Below are 20,297 nucleotides of genomic sequence, written 5' to 3' on the forward strand. Positions count from 1 at the left end.
ATTAGCGCTGCAGAGATCTGGTTGTGCCTTTCCAAAAACTCTAAAACATCAACTATATGTCTCACATTATTTTTCATTTGCCTACCACTAATAAACCCCGTTTGATCCCCATGAATCACCTGTTGCAGAACCCTCATCAGTCTATTAGCCAAAACCTTAGCAAATATCTTATAATCTGTGTTCAAAAGCGATATCGGTCTGTAATTTTTAACTTGAGTAGCATCCTGGTCTTCCTTCGGAATCAAAGAGATAAAAGCTGTTCTCCAAGACGGTGGCACCTTTCCCTCCCTCTGAATTGTCTGAAACAGTTCCTTTAACGGCTTTATCATCTCAAATTGTAAATTTTTATAATAGGCTGCAGTCAAGCCATCCGTACCTGGCGCTTTATCCAACTTCAATTCCTTAATTGCTGTAAGAATTTCTTCTTCTGTAATCAGTTGATTAATCCCCTCTTTTTGTACTTGCGTAAGAACTGGGATGCTAGCATTCTCCAAATATATATCAATATCTTTTACATTAATTTCCTCTTTAGTATATAATTTCGAATAAAAATCCACAAAAGCATCCTTAATAAGATTCTGTTGAAACACAACCCTTCCTTTATACTCAATCTTATCTATATTAGAGGCCCTTTGTTTTTTCCTCAGTCTATAAGCTAACCATCTGCCTGGCTTATTAGCGTTGCAAAAAGTATTATGCTTAGCAAACCGCAGATTGGTTGCCACTTGATCTGCCATTAATTTATCAAATTGTCCTCTTAGCAGTCTAATAGCCTCCTTAACCTTCACATCCTCTGGATTCAGAATCAAAGCCTTTTCTTTTTCCTTTATTTCATTCTCCAGTTCTTTCCTTCTAGTTTCCACTGCACGTCTATGTCTATTATTCATATATATCAACACCCCTCTCATATATGCCTTGCTAGCATCCCAAACCATATCCATAGAGGTACCCTTATTCATATTAATCTCAAAAAAATCCTTCATCCGCTGTTTGCATTCTTCCACATTTCTCTGATTTCTAAACAAATTCTCATTTACACGCCATGAGCGCCTGTCTCTTTTCTCCTTATCAATCTCCAACCAAACTGGACTGTGGTCAGAAATAGTTCTTGCACAAATCTTCACCTTTTTAGTTCTCAAAAAAAAATCATTAGTCAACAAAATAAAATCAATCCTCGAAAAAGATTGGTGTCTATCAGAATAAAAAATATAATCCTTCTCCTGCAAATGCCTCTCACGCCAAATATCTCTCAATTCCAGGTCGTCCTTCATTTCAAAAAAAGATTTAGGCAATCTAGCATGACTTGGAATGCGCTTAAAAGCTCCAGCCTTGTCCAACTGTGCATCCAAGACACCATTCCAGTCTCCCATAAGAATAAAAGATTTATAATCCAACTGGGTAAGCTTTGTGTGGAGTAAGCTAAAAAAATCCGCTTGTTGTTGATTAGGTGCATATAATCCAACTAGAAGCGTCTTTTTGCCTTCTAACAACAGCTCAATCATAACATATCTTCCATGCTTATCTACTTCAATTAAGTCTGCTGTTAAGGCACTTTTAACATAAACAACCACTCCATTTTTCTTATTCTCTGCAGAGGCAACAAATTGCGTACCCAGTCTCGAGTTCAGTAAATACTTTTGATCCAAAACTCTAATATGCGTTTCTTGCAAACATATAACATCTATCTTAAATTGTTTTAAATATTGAAAAACTTTCTTCCTCTTCTGCGGTGAATTTAGTCCATTAACATTCCAGGTTAGAAATTTAGTTGCCATGCATATCCTCCCAAAGCTCTTGGAGCACAGCTTTGATAGGGCTAATTTCTTTAGGCCGTGCTCCTCCCACAGCTTGCGTACGTTGTGAAGAATCTGAAGACTTTTGCTGATCTTGTTCTTTTATTTTCTTTGCTCGTTTTAAAGCAGCACGCGTTACTCTTTGCTCTCTAGGATCATCCAAAGAAGTTGTATCTTGATCTACTCCAGGGCCACTTTCCTCTGTTTCATCCTCTTGATGTTCTCCTTCTCCCGATCCCTTTCCAGCTTCCAGAAGTGTTGATGGGGTTGCTTTTAAGACGTTATTGTAGAAATCACGCGCTTGCTTCACAGTAATCAGCCGATACCTTTTACCTTCATGCATCACCATCAGCCCATCTGGAATCTCCCATCTGAACCTTATATCTCTTTGCTTAAGCTCATGCACGAGAAATGTATAGTCCTTCCTTCCCCTTAAAATCCTTGGAGGAATTTCTTTTAAAACCAAGACTTCTTGTTCAGCAATCACCACTTTAGCATCATAGGCAGCTTGTATAACTTGATCTCTAATCTCTCTTTTCGCAAAGTAAACCACCACATCTCTAGGCAATTTTCTCTGTCTGGCAATCCATGAATTCACCCGAAACACTTTATCCATAGCTGCTCTTATTTCAGATGCTGGCTGGTTTAATACCACTTCAAGAGCCTCAGAAATCAGCTGCTTTAAATCTTCTTTAATGTTCTCTTTTAACCCTCTGATTCTAACAGCAAACTGCATCTGGTAATATTGGGCTAGGCTTAACTCCCTTTCCATTTTGTCTCTTGCATTTTCATTCTCCCGTGCTTTTACTTCTAATATAGCGTTCCTTTGAGCCAGATCATCCATTTTTTCATCTAATTCTTCCACACATCCCGCCACTTTATGCACTGAAGACAAAATGTCTACCTTCATCACGCTGTACTTCTGTTCCATCCTCTCTTCCATTCTCTCCTCCAATTTCTCCAATTTCTCCTCCATCTGTGCAAATTTATCACCGATTGATTGATTGATTGATTCCAAAAGTTTATCCAGAGCATCTCGTAAATCCTTCGGTGTCAGCACTTCAGAAGGGTGCAACGCCTGTAGTGATGATTGTTGCACCGGCGAGGATCCACCGCTCCGAAGAGTTTTAGGGGGAGGTTTCGCCGCCATCTTTTAGTCCTCAATTATGACGCACTTTCACTTAAAGTTTAAAAAGTCCAAAAAGCTAGAAAGTATAGTAAAATAATCCTCTTCACCTTTCCCTCTTGCACCGCTCTGCCTGCTCCTTTAAATCATAGTTCTTTCCTCAGGCAGGGATGGTTCGCAGACGCCTGGCTCTGCTCCAAGAAGTTCGGAGCAGAGACGCCGGCCAGCTGGGAGCAACCCAGGCTTCGGGGGAGTTCAATCCTTCAGCCGCCCAAGCTCCAAGCTCAGGCGGCCCCGGAGAACTCTACCCCTACCTGAGACCTCACCCCCTCCTCTTCTCCCGAGGAGGGGGCTTCAATTTCGCCCGAACAGCTGATCAGCGCTGTTTCGGGCAAAAAAACAAACAGCTGAGCCGCGGGCAGCCCGGGAAGGCTGTCTTCGGCGCCGCGCCGCCACCGGAAGTCACACTCTAGAATTTTCTTAATTAGTACTTCTTCAGCTGGTAAATTTTCATTTTTCCAATGTTGGGCAAATACAATTCTTGCTGCCGTTAGTACGTGAAGTATTAAATATCTGCAATCTTTCTCGTAATTAGCTCCTATTATTCCTAATAAAAATAATTCTGGTTTAAAGTCTATTTGTTTTTTAGTCATTTTCTCCAACCATAAATGTATTTTAACCCAAACCCTTTTTGCTTTAGGGCATGTCCACCAGATATGATAATAAGTACCTGGTCTTTGTTTGCATTTCCAACAGTTGTTTGAAGTATTTTTAAACATTTTTGCTAATCTCACTGGTGTCATATGCCATCTGTAAAACATTTTATATAAGTCTTCTTTATATGCCACTGGTTTAGTTAATTTAATATTTCTTTCCCATAACTTTTGCCAATCTTCTAATTCTATATTATATCCAAAGTTCTTTGCCCATGTTATCTTTGTTTCTTTTACTTGTTCTTCCTCCACCTTTAAGTTTAACAGAAATCTAAAGAGTTTCTTAATCAACTTTTCATCTGTTTTTAGCAGTATCTGATCAAGTTTTGTCTGATCTCTATAAAATCTCATTGTTTTAACATCTTTTTCATATCTTGTTTGAATTTGCAGATATGGCCACCATGCTAGATCAATACCTTGTTCTTGTAAATCTTATCTGTCTTTCAATTTTCCTTCATTGTCCAAAATATCTTTATAAGTCACAACTTTATCGTAATTAAATTTGGCTAAGCAAAAGCTTCCATTGTTGAAAGCCATTCAGGTATCTTAATATAATTTTTTTCTTTTATTTTTTCCCATTCTGAAAGAAGTGCATTCCTTATAAAATGGTTCTACAATATGGGTGCTGTGGAATGAATCTCCCTTCCCCAAGCCCGATTTCTACCAGCTGGGGAGACCAATAGGACCGAAAGTCGCCCCATAGAGGCGACTGGCCAAAGGGTGAAACTTTGCAGATGCAAAGGAGCCCTCGGGACTGGCAGGAAGACAGGCTGATCATACCCATGCAATCTGCCAGAAGCAGTTGATCGTTGGAGACAATAAATTTTAAAGCAGAAGGCAAAACAGCTGATCTGGGTGAGACTACTTTCCTAATCTCTCTACAAATGGAAATACTGGTTCTGGGAAACAGCATTCAAAAGCAAGAAATCTCCAAGCTCCAGGGAGGGGGGATTTTTTTCCTTAACCCTCTGTCCTGAACTATAAGCGGCGGTTTAAGCTTTGGGGAAATTAAAACTGACTAATAATAATATTGTGAAGATGACTGAGGCATAAAAGAAGGATAACTTGGAGAACTTTTGGATTTATAAATCTTTTTTTGTTTATTTCTTGTTTGGAAACCATTGGGTTTTTAACTTCTTAAACTTTTTTTAAAGTATGGTGGGAATGGACATCTAATGACATCAGGTGGCAAAACTGAGAACTACATGCAGCCTTACCTTTCTTTTTGTGTTTATTTTACTGAGTTGCTCTGATTGGAGTAAAACTTGGCTGTATGCCCAGACATAACTTATAGTTTAAACATTTTGGTGTCCTTGGAATTTAAAGTCCTGAAGATTATGGCTAGAAAAGACTCTTTTTGGATTGCCCTGTCTTACAGTATGGATTACAATTATAAATAAAAACTGTGAAGTCATTGGACTTCCCTGGATTACAAATACAGCTTGACCTGGAATTTTTACAAGCTGTTTTGAAAGACTGAATAACAAGAAATACCTCCAAACAGAATACTTTGGATTACAAATTTTGGTATTTTTTTCTTTTTTTTTCTTTTTTCCCTTTTGTTCTTTTTCACCATTTACTATTTTTACTGTTTACCTCTCCTATTTTTTAGGAGCCTATTGGATTATAAATTTTGACTTACTTGGTGGATTACAATGTATGATTTAAAGATAAAGATGAGCACTCCTAACTTATCTAAAGTTGGGGGAAAAAGGATCTTCTGCTCCCTCTTCGGCTTCTGCAAGTCCAGTCTATCAGAGATCAATTGATACAATGCTTCAACAAGGAAAGGCTAATACCTTCCAAAAGGACACTCAAGTGACCCTACAAGCAATTCAAGAGGCAATCATTATTCACATGGTGGTCACATTGAGAAACCATGAGGAGTTGAAAAGTGATTTTGATAAACCGAATAAAAAAATTAACAATATGGATTCTCAATTTGAAAATTTTAAACAGATGATCACAGATAATCAACAAAGAATTTAAAAAATAGCAGATAAATCAACTGAGGTTGACCAGAAACTAGAGGTTTTAAAAGATGAAAATCAGAAGTTGATCCAAATAAATGAAGAACTAGAAGACTAGATAGCTGGGATGGAGATGGAAAGGGCCTCATACCTTTTAAGATTTCAAAATATAATGGAAGATAGGGAAGAGGATCTCTTAGGCTTGATAACCTTGGCAGACGCATTAGGAACTGGGAAACAGCAAATGGAAGGAGACCAGATCTATCGAGTCAACTCAAATTATGCTAGAAGAAATAAAAGTCCCCAGGGAAGTACATGTTAGATTTCTTAAAAGATCTACAAGAGATGAGATTTTGAGAAGAGACGAACCTTTGAAATACAAAGAAAAAGAAATTATAGTCCTCAAACAAATTGCTAGGAGAACAAGAGAATCCCGAAGAGAATACCAGTTTCTAACTAGGAAATTAATTGAAAAAGGAGTGAATTTCAGATGGCTGATTCCAGAAGGGATTTTAATTTACTGGGATACGAAAAGATATAGATTGGATACGCCACTTAAAGTAATGGAATTCTTCAACAGCCATACAGCATTTTTGGAAAGAGGTGAGCCTGAATCCTGTACAAAGAGAGAAACAAAGAAACAGGAAGAAATGGCAGTAGAAGGAGCAGTCAAACCAAGAGAGGAGGAAGAAATTAAAAACACATATAAAGAAGAAGGAGCAAGACCAAGAGATCAGAGACAAATAAGATCGAATAGAAAATTAAGACCTACATATAATTGAAAGAGATGGAGGAGAATGGGATTTTGTCAATGAATATAAATGGACTAAATTCTCCTTCAAAAAGGAGAAAAATCTTTATACGATTACAAAAATTAAAAATGGATATAATTTGTCTTCAAGAAATACAGATTAAGAGACAACATTATAAGTTGTTAGAACAACCGAAAGTTGGTAAACTTTGCTTTAGCACTTCAAAAGAAAAGAGGAATAGCTTTATACATTAAAGAAACGATGAACCGCAAACAAATCTACGCAGATGAAGAGGGGAGAATATTCATGGTGGAAATAACGATAGATCAAAAACAGATACTGATGGTAGCAATATATGCACCAAATGATAAACAAGAACAATTTTACCAAAAACTATATAAAAATATTAGATTTAAACTATCAAAATCTTTGTATAATGGGAGACTTTAATGCAATAACATGGAACTTTGGACTACAAAAGCGCCAAACAAGGGAGAAAAAAAGTAAATATATTACCTAAAGTGTTTTTTAAAATGATAGAAGAACTCTGTATCCAAGATATATGGAGAGAAAAAAATCCAAAGAAAATACAATATACATTTTACTCAAATAGACATAAATCATGGTCTAAAATTGATATGATATAGACATCTTTGGAACTTAATACGATGATACAAGATATTGAGATAGAAACTAATGTTTGGGCAGATTATAACCCAATAAAGATGACTTGGAGAGGAACTAAGAAAAAATTAAGATGGTCCTTGAATAAATCTATATTGAAAGGAAAAGAATTTTTACAACTATCGACAAGGAAATTGATTTTTTTTCTTCAAAATAAACAAGAAAGAAACATCACTTCAAAATATGCTAAAGCATATTTCAGAGGGTTGGCTATAACTTATATCACTAAAAAGAATAAAGAAAAGAAACAACAATAGTTAAAGTTGAAGAAAGAATTCAGAAAGTTAGAATCAGAATTACAAAGAGATCCACAAAAGATTAAAAGGGCTAAACAGAACTTCTTTGAAAATACCAACAGGCTGGGGAGATGGTTAGCATACAGACTGAAAAAAGAAAAAGAGAAAAAATTGATAAACAAGCTGCAAGATCAAAAAGATGAATTACAGTTACAAAATGATACAATTAAAAAAATATTAAAGATTATTAGATACTTTATAAGGCAGAGGAAATTCAAAAAGAAAAAAATACATCAGTACTTAAAAAAGCAGACTTACCAAAAATTCCAGAGAATATTTGAAACATATTAAATGGAAAAAATATCAATGATGGAGTTTATAGAGACTATAAAAAGGCACAAAAAAAAGGATAAGACTCCTGGCCCAGATGGATTACCTGCAGATTTTAAAATCACTGCAAGATGTATTAAGTCCGATCCTGAAAGAACTGTGTAATGAAATTCTCCTGGAGGCTAAAATACCAAATACATTGACTGAAGCCAACATTACTTTAATACCCAAAGAAGACTCTGATTTAATGCAAATAAAAAGTTATAGACCAATATCACTATTAAATGTAGATTACAAAATCTTCGCCTCAATAATGGCAAAAAGACTAAAGAAATTTTTGATCGAATTTATACATACAGACCAAAATGGTTTCCTACCTAAAAGACAGATAAAAAATAATTTAAGAAAGATTCTTGATGTGTTAGAGTACTATGAAATTCATTCAGGAAAACAGATGGCTTTAATATTCCTTGATGCACAGAAAGCGTTTGACAATGCAAACTGGCAATTTATGTTTCAGCAATTTCCACAAATGGACTTTGGAAAAAACTTTATAAATGTAATCAAAACAATTTATTGTAAACAAACAGCCAAAATAATTGTAAATGGAGATCTTACAGAAAACTTCAATATTAAAAAGGGCACAAAACAGTGATGCCCACTATCTCCATTACTATTTATACTAAAATTGGAAGTACTGAATAGAAACATTAAACAAGATATAAAAATTAAAGGACTGGAGGTAAAAGATGAAAAATATAAACTACAAGCATTTGCAGATTATTTGTTTTTCATATTGGAAGATCTATTGGAAACAAGCACTAAACTTCCAGAGAAAATAGAAAAAATTGGAGAAATGTCAGGGTTGACAATAAACAGAGAAAAGACTAAGGTGCTAACAAAGAATCTAACAGAAAAACAAAAAAATCAACTAACAAAAAAAACGAATCTTCAAATAGTTAAAAAAGTTAAATATTTGGGAACTTATCTAACAGCAAGATGTGTAACAATAAAAGAACATAACTATGTAAGACTGCTAAAACAAATAAAATTGGATTTGGAAAAGTGGAAAAACTTCCAACTTTCAATGTTGGGGAGAATAGTAACAGTGAAAATGAGTATCTTACCAAAAATACTCTTTCTATTTCAAACAATTCCTGTAAGGCTGGGAAAAGCCTTTTTTGATGAACTGAATACAACAATATTGAAATTTATCTGGCAAGGAAAAAAAGCTAGAATTAGAGTGAAAATGCTACAAGAAGCGAAAGAAAGTGGAGGATTTGGACTGCTGGACTGGAGGTTATATTACCAAGCAACTATTTTAACATGGCTTAAAGAATGGATAATGCTTAGGGACAAAAGACTATTGTACCTATGGCCTACAAATTGATTGGCATGCCTTTGTGTGGTATGGGAAGAATAAAATACAAAGTTATATGAAAGTTTTGATTGACTAAAGCCATGATGGGAGGCAGAAATCAATATTTATGGCCCTATATCTGGTGTTAATTTCTTTTTCTAGTTTTCTGCAATTCCTAGAATGCGGTTTTACACAAAGGGACTATGTGTATCTGTGAGAGAGAGCATGCACTTGTCCTAGAATGCTCCTTTATTCTTTAAAAAAGGGAGACAACATTGCCCTCTCAAAGTAATCTGATACTTTGCAATTTTCAGCATTTCTCAAATAAGAAAAAAGGGGGTTGCCAGACAATCAGCAAGTTCCAAAGAAGTTCTAGAGATTGGAACTCATATGAGGTAGACAGATGTTCCCTGATAATATATCTACGAAGTTGAGCTTGAAATCCAAGCTTTAAAACGTTCCTCTTTATGATCCTCTCACTGAGCAAAGACAAGGCTGGACACCTGTTGACGTAAAGAGCACAACCAAGGCTGTTTTCTTAGCAACAAGAAAGGGGTGGTTTGCACCTGCCTTCTAGTAGGACTTTTTCATGACTTCTCAGTCCATTTTAGAGTCTTCAGCTTTCCTGGACAACTCTCCTTAGTTCCCATTTTAAAACAAGGATAGCCATAATAGAGAATATTTGTAGCTTAGGGTTGAAATGTGGAGTTGCTAATGCTCTTTGTGCTTGGTTGTTTTCTTGCAGTGCAAGATGACGTTACCTAGGTTTGGGTAATGAAATATCTGCAAGAAAACAACTATGCTCAGAGACAACAAGGAGCCCTCAAGGATAGCCCCACCTTGCTGATGCTCTATATCATTAGTTCTTTTCTAAAATTCTCGCCTTTCACAATCCTGTTAATAAATTAGTAAAAATAGCTGTCTACCAATAACAGAATTAAAAAGTATTTAAAGGGCAGAGTATTTATAGCAGATGACACTAGATTCTTACCTTCCCCAATTTTTAAACATCCAGAAAAGCTAAATGTATATCAACAGACATTCTAAACTGACTTCAAATTTATCTGTTTTCTATATAAATACAGTAGGCATGGATCACTATTTTGCAGTTTATTATTCCTAATATTGAATTAAACACTATGCATCCAGATAAACATTTATAATTTATGCATTACAGATTGAATATTAAATGTCAGAATTTCTCAGAGCTTTTGCCAATTATGATGCTGCATCAAAACACATAGTTTTAGATATTTATCAGTCTCAAATTATCTAAAATATCCACATCCAAATATTGCCAAAAATGCTGTATTTTCCACCCCCATAAAAAGTAACAGTATTAAAAGCTTCCTCTAAAATATAAGAAACAATAAAAACAACATACAACCAGCAGAGAGAATAAACGATCACCAATATTCATTATCACATAAGTATACTCTCATAAATACCCAGTTTTTTTTAAAAAAAAACCAAATCTTATTTAGTACATTGGGAAATTAGTACCAGGTATGCTTGTTGGGTAAAGTGAATTTCTGACTTGGAATTCCCCTACTAAGAAGGCTCTATCCCATCCAATGTACTTCTAATGGCCTGACAACAAGCTAAATCCCCCTTCCTCATTTGAGAACAATGGCTGATACAGAGTCATAAGATTTCACAGAACCTACCTTGAAAAGAGGAATATGTCTTCTAAAAGCAAATCAGCAACAAATCCAGGGAAATGACACAGCAAATATTCCAATACATAAACATAAGGTAGTGTATGTGCAGTGGTAGGCATGTCAGGGTTCTAGAGGCATGCTAAGTACCAGTACACATAAGAATTGGGAATATATTCTTTTTTTGTTTTGTTTTTTTTCACCAGATTGACCAGAATTGCTTTTAGGAACAGCTGAGCTTGCCGTAAAACAGCATAGAGTTTATAGTTTATTAGGAACTGACTGCTTTTTATGTTTGAGAACATACAGTCAGATTATTAACACTCATGGGTTTGTTATGAATCCATTGTAAGAACATGCAGTAGTCAGCATCTAATCATCTGGCAAATGTTATGGAAGCATCTAATTAACATCATGTAAGATGAAAGAAATTAACGGTTTGCTACAATTAGACTGAGTTTAAAAGTTAATACTGTATTTTAAATGAGGAGAGTGTTGGCACATGATCTAACTCATGCTAGCTCATTTCCTTCAATCTGTTTTTATGACCAGTCTAGTCATCAGCCACATTGTCAGGCAAGAAAGGAAATAGAAAAGAAATCATTCGTGATTATCCCTTGACATCTCTTTCGGTCAACAGAGGGGTGAGGCAAGGGAGATGGGGAAATAATCAACACAGGGGCATGGTTTGGTGACTTATATGGAGACCAAAAATTTGCATTCTTGTTTCATGGTATGATGATAACATGGACAACAATTAAATACTTATAGAAGAATAAGCTGTTTGCAATGGAAAGCATAAATATATAATTGGCCTTTAATAATTAAATTCTCAAATGGATCTTATTTTAGATAATCAAAGAGTAATGATATATCATAAACTTAGTCTCATCAAGGCACTTTAATAAGCCATTCATAGACAAAATAAAACTTTCTATACAGTAGCCTCAGAAATATAAACACACACATATACACACACCAAGCAGAAGACAGTTAGCTTGTCACTTATTTCTCATGATTATTTCAAAATTCTCTTTTGAAAATTCATATCTGTTAGGTTGGCAGCATTGTTTCTTTCTAATTTCTAATGGACTAAACCACAGTAAGTCTCCAAGGGAGCAATTACAGTTTTATGAAAACTTTTAAAGACAGTCTAGCCTACCACTAGGACTTAATTAACAATTCTTGTTCTTAATTAACAATTCTTGTTCTTCCTTTCCACACAGTTATATTGGATAGCTGAAAACAATGTTCCCTGCAGAATGTTTTCCTAGTATTCCATTCAAGAATCAACATTAGCAAACATGCAAAATTAAACAAATCTTTTATTATCCTTCTAAAGTTCAGGTTGACTTCAAAAAATCTAGGCAGTTTTTCTGAGTAAATACTTTTAAAATTTTAAGAACTTCTCAGGGGTATCTCAGAAAATGGCTACCACGGAGCAGATGACTGGTCACAGAACATTTATTACTAAAAAAAACTGTTTCCCCTGTGATATGTGTACTCCATTGTTGTTACTTACCTCTGATTTTCTGGACAAAGCATGTTTCAACCATTTTTATTTTCAAACTGAGTTGACGTGTCCTATCAAGTGGATCTCACAGCATTTTAGGAAAATAAAAGTAATCCTTTTTGTAGCATGCCAGATTCCAATGTATTATTTTAAAAAATCTTTTAAAAACATTGCTGGGCAGGGAGCTTGGTTAACATTGGGGACACGCAGTATCTCCAAATCAGTGTTTCTTCACCTCAGTAATTCTAAAATGTGTGGATTTCAATTCCCAGAATTCCTCCAGAAAGCCACTAACTCTGAAAATTGAAATACATACATCTTGGAACTGCTGAGGTTGAGAAATACTGCTGCGAACAATCCTAGGCTCATGGCCATTGCACTGCAATCCCATATAAGATATTGCTTTTATTTTAAAGAATATTGGTAGTCTCATTTCTACATATTAGCCCAACATAGCTTAAGTAAAAGGCCCACCTGGCAGGAAAAAATGACTAAAGATGAGGAGCTTTCATAGATGGGCATTTCTATTAATTCCCTAGCATCATTATCTCAAAAGCCCAACTGTGCTCCCACCTGAAGGTTTGCTTACCTGTAGCTTAGATTCAGGGAGTAAAATAGTTCTTACTCTTAATCATCTCATTCCAGCCCAAGAGCAACTGTGGGATGCTAAGAAACAAGCATGGGACTAAATCCCAAATTGCAGCTGATTCACTTCATCAACTCGGATAACTCACTTAACTACTGACTCAGATTTCCCATGCCCAGAGTATGATTAATAATTCAAAACTCTAATCAACAGATAGCTCAGATAATGCTTCAATGTCGGGAGCAGTTCAGCTTTTGCATTGTTAGAGCAAACAGATCCTGGGTATTGCATGGTTTACAAAAAAATACATATTTTAAACTTGAGAGATTCTTGCCATCTTGCAAATGGAAATCATTTGGAACTTAACATTTCAAACTACAGCTGACATTTATATAATCATGATTTTTTAAAAATATAATCATCAGGGCTAGGATAATAGTATTGGAGGGTTGAGTTAGGAGAGATTAACCTACTGCCTGTTAATCATATATATATGATGATATAGCCTATTCTGTAATAATAGTAGTCTATAAGAGGATTCCAATTCCATCAAGTTTGATTAGAAGCTTTCAGTAAAAGATTTTTGTCAACAGATTTGTAAACGCTTAAGTATATGAAACCTATTGAATCACTTGTACCCAGTGCTTGTTAACATATTAAATAACTCTAAAAGGTTGTTGCAATCATATCACAGAAGATATTTATTATGGAAAGGCAGTGTAGCAGTATTGCCCCCATTTCCCCCTTGGCATAACGTTTCTTTTTTAGGGCTTAGATCTTTCAGGGAAAGTTTAGATTTTTCCATTTTATTTCTCCCTAACTGCTTAGCTGCTTTCAGTCCATCAGCTCTTACTTCAGCTTTTCTCTGCTTTACAAACCTACGAAGTTTATAAAAGTAAGGACTTGGTCATAAGTTACTTTTTTTTAATTGAAAAGTTTTTCAATACATTTTATCTTTAACAAAACAACCCCTCCCAACCCCCCCTTCCCCACCCAACCCAACCCTCCCCTTCCCCCCTCCCCGACTTCCCAGAGCTAAATACAAGGTATGAAAATAAAAACAATCATAATCTACCATATGCTAACAACAATGAATTATTAAGTCTATCGCACTTTAACTCTTGTAAAATGACTACAAGCAATATAAATATCACATCAATACTTATTCAAATGCTAAATGAATGTTCAGATTTGGATATCAATGAAATTCTTTTACATTGGAGATTAAGACAAATATCCCTACTTCTTCTAGAAATATCTATTACTTTAGCAGTTCCTTGAAACATATGTTTTCTCTGTTCCAATGTTTCTTTAGTTTGTTTGCTGCTTGAGAAATATTTAACAGTCTATTTTTATTTTTGTAGCTGCAGAATTATATTTCATAGTTTTAGTTTTCCATAAGCTAGAGATGAAGTAGCTAATGCTATGATGTTGTGAAAGTAGGGAGGTCAAAAAATCTATTTTTGAACATTAATTCAAAATTATTGGGCTTCTAATATGCCTAGCAGCACCCTGAAACACCTGACTTTTGTTTGGGGCTTTCCTTCGTCCATGACAGCCATTTTGTGAAAGGACAAGCCTTCTCCCATGACAGACATCACAAAGGTCCATATGATTGATTATTCCAATCTCATTTCTCCTGCAACAAAGCTAATAACTTAGTCCTCCTTGGAGACAGCTATCTGTAATCCATGAACCTTAATATTCTTCAAGGAGAACTATTAATTACTTTATTGTTTAAATGAGATGTATGGTATTGGTTTGTTTCTTCAATTCTGCCAAAATTTAAAAAAACAGTAATTTTGAACTGACTTGAGGAACAAAATATACATTTTAAGCATTGCAAAGACTTAAGGCAGCCACTTTGCCCCTTAAAATCTTTATTTTCCAACATAAAAAACCCCTGAAAAATAAGCCCCACCCACTTGAAGGCTGTTCTTGGAGCCCAAAGAAATCCTAGGGTCCATATTCTGCTAACTCCTGTTCTTTAATTTACAATATAATCCTTGACTCCATATGGCCTTGAAAATGCTTAGCTCTTTTTCTGTTCTCATTTGACCATAAATTAAAATTACCTTAGTTTTTTTAAGGACCCTTAGTACCTTCTATTAATTACTAAGTAACCTTTTAAGGTTTTTAAACATGCTGTGAAATTTTGTTTTAGTTACTTGGAGCAATACCCTCTTAATCCTCTTTTTCATTGGAGGTTTACTTGTATCTCACTGCCAGGGACATTTTGTTCTGAAGTCTCTGTACCAGTTGGCTATACTGTAACTCTATATCCAGGGCTCACCTGACCATGATAATTTATATAGAGATGAATCTCGACAACAAATAGTAGATTACTCAATAATGTGAGTTACTATGATTACAGGTATTTCAAAATTAAATCCCAAATTCAGGGGAGTGTATCATTCTATCTATCTAAATTCAATAAGATAAAAATCAATAGTGTAAGAAAAAGAAAAAAATATACAAAGAAGTAGCTTCCAATCTTTACAGCAATTAAAAGTACATTTCTAAATTTATCTCTTGCAGTGGAGTGTATCATAGTGTGTTTAAGATTATAACCTCAGAACTGATGGGTACATTTTATTTATTTCAGGTACAAGCTGTACAATTGTCCATAAACTTCAGTTATCCGGGATATAAAAATATCTACTCAGAAGTTAATTTCAATTCTTAGTATGATAAAACATGCAGCCTGAACACGTGAGGAAAAGTCACGACAAGAAAGGGTCAGTTTGGTCTAGTGGTTAAGGCACCAGGATAGAAACGGGGAGACTATGAGTTCTAGTACTGACTTAGACATAAAAGCTGCCTGGATGACTGGGACAGTCTCTCTGTGTTCAATTCCCCTCACAGGGTTGTTGTTGTGGGAAAAATAATAAAGGTGGGATAAAAAAAAATCTAAAATAAAAAAGGAATATTCAAGTGCAATATAAAAAACCAAGGTAAATAAATAGGAAAACAACACCCAAAGTCTCCCATCTCTCTGGAATAGCCAACTTTAACAATGACTTAGTATAAAATATAACAGTGAAGTCATTTCTTATTTACTCAACAAAGAGACACACTAATACATTACTAAGTACACATTTTCTCCAAGGCAGAAGAAAAGGTTGACTAACTAAACAATGTAAAAAACACACATCCTTGAATAAGAAAACACTTCTCTAAAATGGGGGTGGCAGAGGGAGAATGTGAATTTACCCAGAAGCTCCAATCTGCATTCCAATTATATGGAGATGTGGGCTGCATTTTCTCAGTGCAAACACTAAGATTCTCTTCTGAATCCACCAGTATGTGGCTGATGAGGCCATGGTCTGCTTCATGAAGGGCCTGTAAACAAGGAATATGGTATTTTAATGAGACAAAGGTAAAAATCCAGAAGTCCTAAATAAAATGAGAGGATCAAAGAATAAGCATCCCTTGCTCCCTAGATTAGAGCATTTAATAGGTTTTTCTCCTCCAGTTCAATGCATTTTATTATTCTTGTATATAATCAACAATCTACTATGTTCCATATTTTATCATCCTCAGTTGTTGTATCTTCAATTTTATTTTTAGTACACTTTGAAAGGCTTTAAAAGCTTATTGTATTATAAGTTTAATAAGTGAAACAAACACCTGGAGAAATATGTTTTCTTTCTAGACACCATGTTATTTTGGACAATCCAAAACTAAAAGGGTATGGGCATATCTACACACACACACAATATTTTTACATACCAAAGAAAGGAGACATTTTACATTTACTAGTTGTTTACAAAATATGTAGAATCAAAATATTCTAAATCACATCACACCCTTTTAAATTAATAGAATAGAATAGAATAGAATAGAATAGAATAGAATAGAATAGAATAGAACAGAACAGAACAGAACAGAACAGAACAGAACAGAATAGAACAGAACAGAACAGAACAGAACAGAACAGAATAGAATAGAATAGAATAGAATAGGAGCTGGAAGGGACCTTGGAGGCCTTCTATACCATCTCAGACAAGTGACCACTAGCCTCTTCTTAAAAATCTCCAGTGATGGAGCACCCATGATTTCTGGAGGCAAGCTGTTCCACTGGTTAATTGTCCTCACTGTCAGGAAGTTTCTCCTTAATTCCAGGTTGCTTCTCTCTTTGATCAGTTTCCAACCATTGTTTCTTGTCCTGCCCTCTGGTGCTTTGGAGAATAACGTGAGCCCCTCTTCTTTGTGGAAGAAAGTACTGGAATACTGCTATCATGTCTCCCCTATTTCTTCTTTTCTTTAGACTAGCTAGCCAAACCCAAGCCCTGCAGCCATGTGTTAAGTCTCCAGGACTTTGATCATCTTAGTTGCTCTCAACATCTGTTTTGTAATATGGTGACCAAAATTGGCTGCAGTATTTCCAGGTGTGGTCTTACTAGGGTTTCATGAATCAAAATATTCTAAATCACATCACACCCTTTTAAATTAAGAGTAGCTGACAACTAGAACCTGGCAAACGTATAGTTTGTTAACGCTAAAGATACAGAAGGGAGTGAATGAGAGTCGAGGCCAAGACCAGCGGGACAAGAAAAGTTTCGGCGATCCTAGCCAGCGACGGAAAAGGCGATCGAGAAATAACTTTCCGCCTTTTCCTTTTCGGTCTCCAAAATGACTCCGCCACTTTTTCAGCAACCGTCGCCGGGAGACGGAAACGCGGCTGCTGTCAAGAGGGCGGCTGAGAAGACAGACGCCCACTTTCAATCCGGCATCCCCAAAGGCCATCCGTTGTTTTTAATTGTACGCTAAAGTTTAAATCCAGCTGCCCGTAAAAAGACGCGGACAGGGGAAAGGGGGAAAAGACGGCGCCTCTTACCATGGAGAGAAGAAGAAGGATGCAGCCCGCAAGCGGACCCGAGCGCCATTCGCTCGCAACGCTTCTCTTCCCCTCAGCTTAAAGGGCCAGCAGCACCAAAGCAGAGCGGCCTCGCAGGAGCTCTCTGGGCCGAAGCGGCCCGCTCTCCCGAAGACCAACCGGCAGGAAGGCACAATTGCACAGTAAGATTCCTGGACTCTGCTACGGCTACTCTGAAAAGAATCAGCCCTCACCCGGCCAAGTTAGAAGCTACTGTGTGATATGGGCAGCAGGCAAATTTAATAAAATGTTGCCAGTGAGTCTGAGCAGACAATAGAACTGAAATCAATCTGGAAGTTCTCCTTTTTTTGATTTTGAATAAGGAAGGAACGTACTGTAGGTGTACCGCTTTTTATCCATACAAAATTTTGGGGAAAAAATATTCGTTCTTTGTTTTCCTGTCTTTTTTGCTCGTTTAGAAAATTAGTAAAATTAAAATTAATCCATCAATTTCAAGTGATTATCCTTGGTGAAACATAACGAAGAAGAGTTGGGACTACAGCAACAAGGTCGAACCTGTATGCTTTTTTGACTTTGCAGTTTGTTCTCCATCATTGGAATAGAGTATAGGCTAAATCAGATTTGATGTATTAAAACATAAAAGTAAATTCTAGATTGTTTTCAGTCCACATTGCTTATATCTAGTAGTGAAAAGAATATTTCTGCATGTTATTTATTGTACAGTAAATTACATTTGCCCTCAAACTGCACTTAAGCATAATTAACTAAACAACTGTTTACTCAACCCATTGTCCATTAGTTGTTCAACATGGTCTGATTATTATTTGATTGGTTTTTTTGGAAGGGAGGTGGGTTTCTCTGCTATGTTTGGTTCCAGATGAAACCATGGGTTTTTTCCCTAAGAATCTGCTGGTCAGTTCAACTGAGGTCTTAGTTTTGGCCTGGAATTGGCAGGTGACAAGGGCCTTGGATTGCTGCCATGTGACCTCTGTCTGTGTCAATCCGAGAGGGTTCCTTGGTTTTCTCAGCAGATCCAGAAGATAAAACAACAGAGAGGTTTAGAGTGCCATTGGAGGAAGACAGTCAGCTAAGGTATGCTGGTTGGATTCACTGACTGGCTTCCTCCAATGGGGATTTCATTGCGGTGACAAGTCCAGCAAAACTTACCTTTTTTCCTTTCTCACTGTACCCATAGATATCCATCCAACTGCACTCTTTAAAGTTATCATTCATTAGTATGGAGGGATGGGTCATGGGGCCATCTTCTGGGTTTCTGAGAAGAATATCCTAGGTACCTGGTGGATTAAGTTTCTCAAGTTCAGTCCGAGTTAGATTCATACTGAGCAGGTCTGGTTGAGATGACAAAATAACAGTCTTGCTTCACTAGCTGAGAAAAGTTTGATTGTGTGATTCCTTAGGAACTAGAAAGATCCTCAAGAGTATTAACATGACCACGTATTTGGTTAGATCCATGTCCCTCTGGATTGATGAAAGCCTCCCAGAAGATAATGTAATGAGGTCCATTATATAATACAGCTTCTTTTAAAGAGGGTATAGTATATACCCTCAAGAAGCATACACTGAATCCAATAGTTCTTGACAAATTTTGTCCAGGCTTAAACCTCTCCTTTCTGGCAAAGTTTGAAAAGAAAATAGTCAAGCTGTAGCTTCAGAGATCCCTGGAAGATCTGGATAGACCTTTTCTGCTGGGTTTCAGGTTGGGGCATAATGTGGAGATTAGACTGGCTGCACTTGTGGTGGTTTTCTTCTTTCTCCTTACTAGTTCCTGTTCAAACTGATAGGAAAAAAGTGATAGAATTCAAAGCCATTTAATGTATTAATGGAGTGCCACAGGACTCAATGTCCTCGTGTTTAACCTACATGATGCTACTGAATAAAGTCATCCATTGGTTTAGAGGCATCAACAGCATGCCAATGATACTCAGATGTTTTCCCCAATTCAAGGCTGACCAAGAGATGCAAGATTTGTTCCAATGCCTGAAGGCTATTGAGGTCTGGGTGTGAAGGAGCAGACTCATGTCCAACCTTAACAAGGCCAAATGACTGTAAATGTAGGGTTTAGCCAGATTTAGGGAATGTTCATCGTTAGTTGGGAAGCATCCTTCTCCATTCAGGACTGGTGTAGAATTCTTCTGGAATTTCAGCTCCTGTTCAAAGAGCAGGTGGCAGCTGTGACAAGCAAGACCTTTATACAGATCCATCTGGCATATCAGATGTGCTCATTCTTATATTGGGAAGCCTTCCTCATGATTACCCATGCCTTGCTGTACATGGGGATGCCCTTAAAGACTGTCCAGAATGTGGGTGTGCAAGCAATAACAGGAATACCTCAATATAGTCATGTAACAAGCCTTTGTAAACTACACTGTCTGCCAGTAAGCTTCTAGGCACAATTCAAGATGCTGGTGATTAGCTCTGCGTGACATTCATTAAGAAATGTTGTCTGATCAGCTCCTAGAAATGTGCCTTTATTGTTGCAGTATCTACCCTCTGGAACTGGAATGAGTTGAACAGAAGAGACCCTCTTGATATCTGAACAGCCCCCTATGCTGGTCTCCTTCAAGCAAGGCTTAAATATCTAGAATTTCCCTCCAGACATGGACTATGGATGGGTCCTTTGGGGAAAAGAGGGTGTGGCACATGTTATGGGTTGTTCTCTCTAGGTTGTAAGTATTTTGCCTCCCTCGGTGGTTTTTATATATTGTTTTAATTCTC

The 20,297-nt window shown here is 36.4% G+C and overlaps 1 protein-coding gene across 1 annotated transcript in view; it reads right to left on the reverse strand.

The window, feature by feature from the left end:
* Nucleotides 1-18,815, reverse strand: part of GRAMD1C (GRAM domain containing 1C) — a gene marked incomplete at its 5' end in the record, with an annotated part of 77,021 nt that extends 58,206 nt beyond the window's left edge. The window contains 2 exons of the mRNA XM_081327722.1: nt 15,935-16,063; nt 18,729-18,815. Of these exons, the coding sequence (XP_081183848.1) occupies nt 15,935-16,063; nt 18,729-18,815 (216 nt within the window). The remainder of the gene's footprint in view (nt 1-15,934; nt 16,064-18,728) is intronic.
* Between the last annotated feature and the right edge of the window lie 1,482 nt (nt 18,816-20,297).

This window comes from Vipera berus (assembly GCF_964194415.1).
Source record: "Vipera berus genome assembly, chromosome: 4".
NCBI lineage: Eukaryota > Metazoa > Chordata > Lepidosauria > Squamata > Viperidae > Vipera > Vipera berus.